The sequence below is a fragment of the Oryzias latipes genome, chromosome 24 (assembly GCF_053564925.1).
Source record: "Oryzias latipes strain Hd-rR chromosome 24, Olatipes_Hd-rR_3.1".
Taxonomy (NCBI): domain Eukaryota; kingdom Metazoa; phylum Chordata; class Actinopteri; order Beloniformes; family Adrianichthyidae; genus Oryzias; species Oryzias latipes.
The window spans coordinates 19,099,816-19,109,797 of record NC_136260.1 but is presented as its reverse complement, the minus strand read 5'-3'; the positions used below and the strand labels follow the sequence as shown (position 1 = coordinate 19,109,797).

Here is a 9,982-nt window from a genome sequence, read left to right as displayed (position 1 = left end):
CAATGTATTTAAATGTACTTCTTGTTCTAGGTAAAGAAATGAAAAGTATTCAATTGCAAAAAATATTTTCATTTCCATTTAGCCCTTGTGCTATCCTAGGCACTTTAACATTGGGAGTTGGGTCATCTAGACCCACTAGACAGTGCTCTGAACCTTTCTTCTTCAATGATTTGTGATCTTCACTGGTTTCCATGGATTACATGAAATCTTTCCACCTTTATCCACCTTTGTCATGGTAGGGAGAACACGTCAATGTAAGGGTGGGGTCATCTAAGATAGCAGGGTTAATGTTGATATAAGAGTTCAAAGAATGTAGGCCAATTGTTTCCCTCACCAAATCTGCCCTTTTATCCAGAAAGTTTGGACACCCCTGGTTTATCATTTGTGACAGATTCACACGACTTCCTTTCAAAATAAAAGATTCCCTGCATCACATACAGGATCATCTCAATGATGTAGTACGGTAGTAGGTAGTGTGGTGTCAGCAGTGATTTAAAGTAAGAAATAAACACATTTTATTTTACCGTTTGTGGTGCAGCCAGAAATTTATAAATCTAATTAACCAGAGTTAAATGAGAGATAATTAACATCTTTTTGTCTTTTTGAGATGGAAAATTTGCCTTGAAATTTCCTTGGACCTTTACTATGAATTCTGGTTGTGCTTCGTGGTTCCAATTGATTTTGATTTTCTGTGTCCTCCAGTTGTTTTTGAATAAAATTTGAGTTAGTTTGCCTTTTTTTTTTTACTACTTACTAACTATTTACAGATCAAGTGTCTTTCAATATTTTGGGATGATGACCAACAGGCCCCTGAGGGTCAGCATCCTGCTGTTTTCGTAATATCCCAGCCTTTTTCTGCTGTTCATTACCTGGATCAGGTAATAATAGGAAGCTAGTGACCTGTTTTCCAACTAACCTGCAATCATAGCTTGTTGGTGACAAACACACCTGATCCAGGTAATCAGCTGCAGGTAGGGCTGGGTTGCTGGAAAAGGACCAGTGGAGACCAGAGCGGCCTCGTTATACCTTTAAATGTAAAGACACATTTTTTTTAGAAATGGGCTTTAATTAAATGAAGCCCATCGAGACGACTGTTGTTGTGAATTTGGGCTATACAAATAAAATTGAATTGAATTAATTAGATTCTTGCTGTGCTAGATTAATATCTATTATTTCTTATCACTTGTTTGTGTGTTTCCCTGTTTCACCAGCGTATTTTGAGTTATTTTATTCCAAATCTATTTTTGCTTATTTCTTCACACTACACGAATGGAAAGGTCTTTTTTAATTAGCATAAGATTATGTTATTATAACTAAACTTTTTCTTTTTTTTATATCAGTCACTATATGTTCCCTATTGAGTCCATTTTTCATTTTATTTTTGAAATCAGTTTAGTTAATTAGTGTCAGGTTGGCACAAACATGCTTTACAGAGACAATCAAAAGGCTGAAGTTATTCATAACTTAGTTGGTTGTCATCCGAACAAAAACATTTGAGTTTTTTAAAAGTCAGAATACAGAAAATACGGGAAATTTTAGAAAAGTAATTTCTTTTTTTTTGTCTGGTTCCTATTTCAGAGACAGTTTTAAAGATTTTCATTGTGACAATGTTGTAATTGTTCAATATTAAAGGGACAAAGGCACAAAATAAACTCTAAATTGGTCTGAGAAATTCTGAGGTTTGGTTTATGTGGAACTATTTGTAAGCTCAAGAACTAAATTCTTTAATTTTCTTCAATTTCTTAAAGAACAACGGTGATATTCTTAAATGTCCGTTTTCTGCGCTCTTGTTTTGTTTTCTGTTTACTTTGCTGAATTCACAGTAAAGCTACATTGTTATACATTTATTAGGATAATAACTGTTAAACGGTCCAATGACCTACTGCAAAGGTCATTGAACAGGAAGCTGTCTCTGAATTTCTCATCCTCAGCAGTGATAGAGGACATATTTTCGGGAAGCAGAACGTATGAGTCAAACAAACTGCTGGTTGGTGAAGGTCAGTAACAGCTGGCTTTGGGGCTACCTGCAGTCAAAGCGAGAGCTCGCAGTGACTGATCCGCCGGGGGCTGCATGCCTGGAGCTGAAATAATCAAAATGCAGAGCGGAGATTTATAGAAAATGACACAAACCCAAAGGGGTTAAGGACCTGATGAAACAAGAGGAGCGAGGGAAATCCCCCCTCTACTGAAGAGCAACTGTGAGATTAATAACCAGGGGGAAATGACTTGTTGCACCTCTCATTCAAATCCGACCTTCAGTTTTATGCTTGGTGAATCATAGAAGTGGAAGGAAGGCTTCATGAATCAGAGAGGAGTGCGGAGAGCACTGCATACGTATTTCGAAAAACGGCGTTGGTTTGCTCCACTTCATGGGACCGGAGAGGGTGGAAGGATGAGGGTGGAAACGTCTGAAGATACAGTTCAGATCACTAAAACGACAGACGGGGCCAACATCAGCACCAAAAGGTGCCTTTTATATTCAGAAGCTCATGGAAATCTGCAGAAGTGAACCGGTAGATGTCCTTACATTTACATTTATGAAGATGCTAAAAAATGACTCCCTGTCAATCAACATAAGCCTCGCCTTTGATTCTATGAGAAATATCTGCAACAATACAAGAAAAGGCTAATAGATGAACTATAAATGGTAATAAAATGAAAAACAAAGAGATTTCAGTCGTACTTTCAGCTGTATCTGTGGAATTCAAGGACATGCCAAAAAGACCTTGTGACGAAGTCAAACAGGTCGGGTCGGCTAAATAACAAACAATTTAAAATCTTCAGACTTTCTGGAGACGCACGACACAGATAACCCACATCTGAGGCCATGTGTCGCCTTTATCGTCCCTTTTATCACTTTGGAACATGCTTCTTCTTTTTCTAGAACCAGTGATGTCAAGAAACCAGTCCAATAGAGCTATGACTTTGCACTTTTTTAAAATTCAAACACCTTACACATTATAGATTTTTACGCAAATTACTGTAAACTTGTCGCTGCCACTTTTTTTTTAATCTGTGCTGGATTATGGTGATATTCTGTACATGCATGCCTCGTCTTCATGTCTCCAAACGGTTGACACCATGCATCTTTACCAACTGTAGATGTATGGCGCATCATTGTGACTTGTATTCAAGAGTGCAATGGCCTTCTCTGATCACTAGGAGGCGGGGACATTGGCATTAGAAGGCCTTGCTTGGATTACTGCCTCCCTACATTTGTTCCATAATCACAAGGAGAAGTGTGGAATCTTACTCCTTAAGATCAACAGACCAGTTGTTGCTTTCTGTTGAATTTGCCCGCACAGAGCTGGGGGAAAAAAGCATTTGTCCACTCTGCTCCTTTTGCTTGGAATATGCTGCAGAAAGACTGGAAACGAATATCTTTAAATGTTTTTAAGAACAAGCTCAAAGCATCAGATACTGAAACAATAATTTGCACCTGCTTTTTATGACGGATGTGGTTTTATTGATGTTTGTTAAAATGTATTTTTTATGCATTGAAATGGAACTTTCCTGGTGACATAAAAAAGGAAAATAAAAAATCTGAAATCTGTCCTAAACAAATGAAATACTCCTGTCGTGTTCAGGTCGATTTCTAACTTAAAACACTCAGAAATGGGACATCCTGGTACACCGCCTGTCCGCCCTGGGAGAGGATCCCTCCTACATGTGCATATCCCTGAGGTTTCTCCTTTTTTCCCCCCAGAATCCGTTTTTTTTTTTAGGAGTTTTTCCTTACCAAGAAGGGCAGGGATTGAATTTTATGACTGATGTCATGTTCTTATACAATTAGCGGTATGAAACTCGTCCAGACAAATATGTTGTAACATAAAAAATTGAATTGTGTTTTACTGCAAATCTTATTTGCCTGTAAGGCCTTATGATGTCATCCTTATAAACGTGATGATGGCCTCTTTTATTTAATTTTGAGTGTCTTAATTGACCTTGTGGTATTCAGGCATCACACAGAAAACATCCCAAATATATTTTTTGAACTAATTTAGGGGCAGTTGAAAACAGACGTGTGAATTTTGACCGGGAACACTAAAGTAAGGGGCAGTTACTGCCCTTCTGCTTTAAAGGCTGTCTTCTATCTAATATCTTAAAACAGACTTTTACGCTGCTACATTCAAGGGGATTTTATCAAAAATGTCCAAATACTGAGGCCAAATTAGTTAACCATGACTGATGAGGCAATCTTCCAAATAACAGAAATTGAAAGGATAAATTAAAAAAATATTTTTTTTTTAAATCAGTAAAAATGTAATGTTTTTAAGGCTTTTTATTAAAAAAAAACTATTCTCTTTAGAAGTTTTGGGGGGGAAATCTTCTGGGGCTTCGATCACACCAATAAAGCAACTGACTTTGCTAAAATAAAATTAAAGTTTTCACCTCTGAATAAAGATGACATTTTAAGACCTTTAAGAATCTTTTATTGACAGAGAAACTGCAGCTGCCAAGGGTGGCAGGGATATCAGCAAAACGGAAGGACACTTTTAATTTTTACTGTTCTGAACATAAAGATCAAAGCAAGGCGTCCAAAGGTTGACTGAACTGCTTTCTGTCAGTCAGACCAACTCGTTTAGCTTAAAGGGACATGTCAAACCAGGAAATGCTGCATCCATGTTCCCGTTGAAAGTGTCAAACAGGCAGGTTTCTTAAATTGTTTTATAACTTACAATAAGCCAACTGAAAGGGCTTTCTTCATTAAAAAATCACTTATTAGCACATTTAAAAAGGGATTTTTCTGATTTTTTTATTATCATTTATTGAACCGAAACTTAACGGACCTAAAAATTGAGGTTTGAATCGTGAGAGAAAAGTAAATTTCAAACACAAACTTCAGTTTGATCTTCACCTATTCCAGATTTCTGGGCAGAAACCCCAATTTCTTTATTAAACCTTTAAGGTGTTAAAAGAGGATGTGATGAAAGGTAAACATACTCGATCCTTTGTCAGCAAATTTTATTATGAATCCAGTTACCATAGAGACGTAGGATTTAGAAAAACAAGACACCTTTTCTATTGCTTTCCCTTTGTCATGACCCCGTCCTGCAAACTGACAGTATTTTACAATAGCAATGATAAACTGATAACCATCCATTATTGTGTCCAGTGTTATTCAAAATAATCACATGAAAAACACATTTTTATAAAGCAAAAAAATAAAAGAGAAAAAGGTGGCAAAGAATTTGAGAAAAAAAAGAAGGCAAAAATGGTTAATTTATGTTTACCTACTTATTTGCTGACTTTTTTTTTAAAACAATAAATAAAAACTGTGAAGGAAACAAAGCAGCAGTTTTAGGTGCTGAAATGTGGGATAAAACAGTCCCTTTAGGTCCGAATGCACCCGAGCTGCTATGCTTATTTGTTATAGAGATGTGAAATCATAAAAAGGTAACGCTTTAAAGAAATCCTTTTTCAATACATGACCATCCTTTTCAAGCTTGAACAAACTAAAACGGTGTGATGAGGCGCGTTTTGTGGTTTAAAAAAAGTAAGTAGTAAAACAGCCGAAGGTCTGACATTTAAAATAATGATTTGACATCACAGGAGCCCCTTAGGGGTGTTTTAGTGCGTCAAAACCGCAGTATCCCTTTCTGTACCGATGCAACAAAAACAAAAGAGGGAAAAGAAAGAAATGTTTAAGAAAAAAAGAAAGCTACTCACAAACAGACAAATAGCACCACAGAAAACGTGGTTGAGTTCACGGTTTGGTGAGTTACACCTTCTGTGTGGGAGCGGCGGGCCGCCGGCTCGCCTTCATGCGGCTGCGCGCGTAAACCCGCAGGAAGAGTGCCAGGAAAACGACAGCGACCCCAAAGCCCCCCACTACAGTGACGGCGTGACCGTACAGGAAGCAGGACAGCAGGATGGCGAAGGCCTGCCGCAGCGTCATGATGATGGTGAAGACGGCTGCGCCGAACTGGTTGATGGTGTAGAAGATGAAGAGCTGGCCGCACGCCGAGCAGACGGACAGCAGCACCGCATGAAAGGCAAACTCAGAGTGACGCATCATGAAGGCCAGCGAGTCAAAGAAGGCACCCTGCTCGAGCAGCGAGCCCACGGTGAAGAGGCAGGAGAACATGTTCACCCCGAACATCATCTGCACCGACGACATCTTGTACTTGAACAGGTTGTCCTGCCAGTTAGAGGTGAAGCTGTCGAACACGATGTATCCGACGAGGATGATGACGCCGCTGAAGGTGGTGACGGTGGACGGATGCTTGTCCTCCGAGCTGGAGAGGAGGAACATGCTGACTCCAACGGAGATCAGCAGAGCAGTGAGGTACTCCCAGTACTCGTAATTCTTCTGAGAAACGATCTTCCCCATAAGCATGACGGGGATGACTTTGGAGGCTTTGGCAAGCACTTGCGTGGGGAAGCTGATGAACTTGAGGGCCTCGTATTGACACCAGCTGCTCATGATGTTGGAGAGCGAAGCGAAGGAATACTTGTACATGGGAGCACCGTGGCGAGGCTGCTTGAACAGCAAGCACCACAGGCCCGCCACAGTCAGAGCAAGGATGCGGTTCATGAACACCAAGAACTGGGAGTCTGTAAATCTCTCTTCCCCTTCCTCCGGAGTCGTGGCTCCGTAAGAACGAGTCATCACCCTCTCCTGGAGGACTCCCCATGTCAGGTATGATGCCTTCAAGATAAGATCAGCTTTAGTTTTTTCAGGTATGGAGGATCAGGTCCAAAAGCCCAAAGAGAAACTCCAAGCTAAAAATTAATGACCAAACTCAGCTCTGTTTTGAATGATTTCAAATCCAACCATAATAAAAAATATGGGCGTGTCGCATTGTCTGGTTGAATTATTTGCACAGTTAAGAATTTTGTTTGGCTAAACTCTGCATAGATAATACTAGCTGCACCTGTAAAACTGTTGTCAACCATTGAAAAAAAGGTGTTTTATTTTGACAGATAACTGGATTGGTAAGAAGTTATTTTTGGTTTTTTTGACTGTGCTGTTCAGCAGCTGCCGATTCAATACAAAATACCACCTTTGGCTTTAATTTAGAAACATTTCTTGGTTTAGACTCATAATAAAGCACCAGGAGACTTTTAAATGCTTTTATTTGGTGCATTAATCTATGCAAACAAAAGGACTGTGTGTTATGAATGAACTAAACTACGTTCAGATACATCCTAAGGATTCTGACTGTTTGCTCTGTCAAAAACTAAACTGAAGTTTCCTTTACATAAAGATCTAAATGAGGGTTATGTACTCAGTGAATGTTGGTTTTGGGAGGATCCCCGACCGTACCTGAAGTCCGGCAGCACAAAAGGCCAATTTGACAGCCTGTTTGAACGATGATCCCGAATCCCCATCAGTCCGGCTCGAACCGGAGCCAGAATCCAGCGAGCTCGTCTTGTCTTCGCTGCCAAACACACAGGTTTTTATGACCGGGTAGCAAATTCCACCGCCTACCAGAGACAGAAAATCAAACAATGAAATGAAGACGTGGGTTAGGGAGACATGACCGTATGTTCAAGACCAGCAAGTCATCAAACTGGGTTACAAAGACACTGAAGTACAGCTGAAAACGACGTCATTCAGTCACAACCCCAGCAGTACAAAAGGTAAAAATCGCTGTAAAAAAAAAAACTAAACTGAATGATCTTGTGAACCCAGACATGGAGACCTGCTTACTGATGTTTTTCTAGAACTTTTCAAAATAAATAGACCTGATGTCTCAACGTCATCTGTGTCTTGTACATGAAATATACAGTCAATGCTTCCATGTTGCGATCAGGCTAAAAACTTGATGCTAGCTCCTCCCACACGCGTCTGGAGCGTCTAGTTCATGAACACGTTTTTGGACATTTTGAACTATTTGAGGCGTGTGAAAAGACGCAGTGGAAGTGAAATCGATGTGTGGATGGTGTTGGTTGTGAACGCTGCATTGGCAGATTTGTTCAGAAGCCTTGCACTTTTCTCCATAAAGGTCACATTATACTCCAGAGCGGCTTATATATAGTTTTTCCACTTTTATCGTGCATTTTTCTTGTTGTTGTGACTTATACTCTAGTGGGACTTATACTCTGGGAAATATGGTAAGCTTATTTTCCAACGGCATTTTTCGTCTGCCCCAGATTCACAACTATTTGAATAAAAAAATGCTATTTAAAGCTTAATTTTCCTAATATATAGAGGGGAAAAATGCCACATGGACATTTTAAAAACACCAATTTCATCAACGTGGGTCTTCAATTACTTGACAGTTCATGAGCTCAAACCTTTTTCTAGGTAGTTGGTACGCTTCAGGTAGCTAATGAGGAGGTAGCCGGGAACAATGATGGTGGAGTATCCCAGTAGATTGAGGATGAAGCGGAAAATCCAAATTTCGTGCCAGCCGTCCAGCAGTGACGTCTCCTCTGCAGCCGCAGTGTGAGGCAGCAAGATAAACAGCAGTGCAGGCCAAACCCTACAGGGTGAAGGAAAAAAAACAACATCAGTTCAAGAAAACTACAAAGCCAAATGTATTTACAACATTTTTTTTAAATAAGTAACACACTTCAAAACGTAAGTAGAAGAATTCTGGAGGATTAGGCTGCAGAACATTTTTGCAATTTTAAATATTTACAGGGAAAAAAAGTCTAAATGTAAGATCACAACTTCAAAAAATAAAAGATTAAAGTCAAGAACATTTTGTGTTCAGCACAATAAATCAATTTGGCAGAGTGTAATATTGGCATCTACCAAACCTGAAACAGGTTTGTGAGCAGATGCACACGCATGAGGTTCTTTCAACACACCTTGAAAAACTGGACTTATAAACTGAGACAAAAGAACTGTGACTTTATTTTCGTTTACCAATCAATTAAGTTCATTCACTCCATGCAAAGTTCATGAATTGTGGAATGGGGTTGAGCCGGACATTCGAGGCTCTTCCAGTCATGAAGAATGAAAACAGGATGTCCTAGCTACTACAGTCACGTCCACGAGAAGGGACTTTATTTAGATATTCAAGCAAACTGATGGCATCCTATGAAAAAGGTGCGATATTGTGGCTGTGAGTGCGCACAGCGTCCGGATAGGCCCTCCTCCCAGGGGCTTGGAAGGAGACAGGGCCTCTTTGTGTGCCCCCACTGCAGCAGGACCCGCGTCCAGAACAGGAGGCTTTTTAGATGGAAGAATGTTTTGCCCCCAGATGAAGAAGCCAACTCCAAAAACTACAAATCCATCTGAAAATTAAGGGGGTGTTTTGCATGTTGTTCCTCTCATAAAACTAAAGGCATGTAAAAGAACAGGAATAACAGCTATTGAAGTCATGGGTCTAACTGTGACATCCGACTGTTTGATGTCAGGTGTGATAAAAACAACTATTTGCTTTATCATGCGTGCATTAAGAAGCACTTTAATGACTCATTCTGAGCAATTCTGTTGAAAATTAGACTAATCTAAAGAATTGTGATGTAAATCTGACAGAACTGTACATCATACATGAATTATTATCATTTTAAGCTTGTCAGTTTTACAAAAAGACAATATTTATTCAATAAAATACCAAAACAGTAACTTGTAGCTACTTGGGGTGGGGTGCAACCCCCTTCACGCCCATTTTTTATAATTCGAAAAAAGAGGAGAGACTTTGACCCGGTCAGTGTATCCCTTCATAAAACTCAATTGAGGATGAAAAAGCCCCCCCCAGCTCTCGTTACCTCCATGAGAAAGAAGGCATTATCCCAGCACTCTTCGGCCGACACCTGGTCAGCACACCAGCCGACGGACTCAGACGTCGCTGCGGTGACACAGCATGAAGCCGCGCGGGTCCGGCAGGTAGGCAGATTCCGGCACGCGCTCGCGTCTTGCTTCTGAACAGAACTTCTTTTATCCTCGATATTCTCCACTCTAAGCTAACAACCGATGTGTTCACTAGTAAAAGAGAGTCCTCCTCCTTTTTTTTTTTTTTTTTTTTTTTTGAAGGATGCCAGAGAGTGGAAACGTGATTCGCTCCTGAGACACCGCCACCGA

At 40.0% G+C, this 9,982-nt stretch overlaps 1 protein-coding gene across 1 annotated transcript; it reads right to left on the bottom strand.

The window, feature by feature from the left end:
- Positions 1 to 4,950: 4,950 nt before the first annotated feature.
- Positions 4,951 to 9,982, bottom strand: slc35b2 (solute carrier family 35 member B2). Its single transcript, XM_004083432.5, has 4 exons — positions 9,670 to 9,982; positions 8,245 to 8,432; positions 7,271 to 7,431; positions 4,951 to 6,652 (listed from the first exon to the last, which is right to left on the bottom strand). The coding sequence occupies exons 1-4, from the start codon at positions 9,687 to 9,689 to the stop codon at positions 5,723 to 5,725; spliced, it is 1,299 nt and encodes a 432-aa protein (XP_004083480.1). The 5' UTR covers positions 9,690 to 9,982; the 3' UTR covers positions 4,951 to 5,722.

Bases quoted from the DNA above. Each gene is read 5' to 3' on its own strand.
- slc35b2 (XM_004083432.5), bottom strand. From the start codon at position 9,689: ATGCCTTCTTTCTCATGGAG. The intron at 7,432-8,244 runs GTTTGAGCTCAT...TGTCTCTGGTAG, and splicing joins TACCAACTACCTAGAAAAAG to GCGGTGGAATTTGCTACCCG. The intron at 6,653-7,270 runs GTACGGTCGGGG...CTTATCTTGAAG, and splicing joins TTTGTGCTGCCGGACTTCAG to GCATCATACCTGACATGGGG.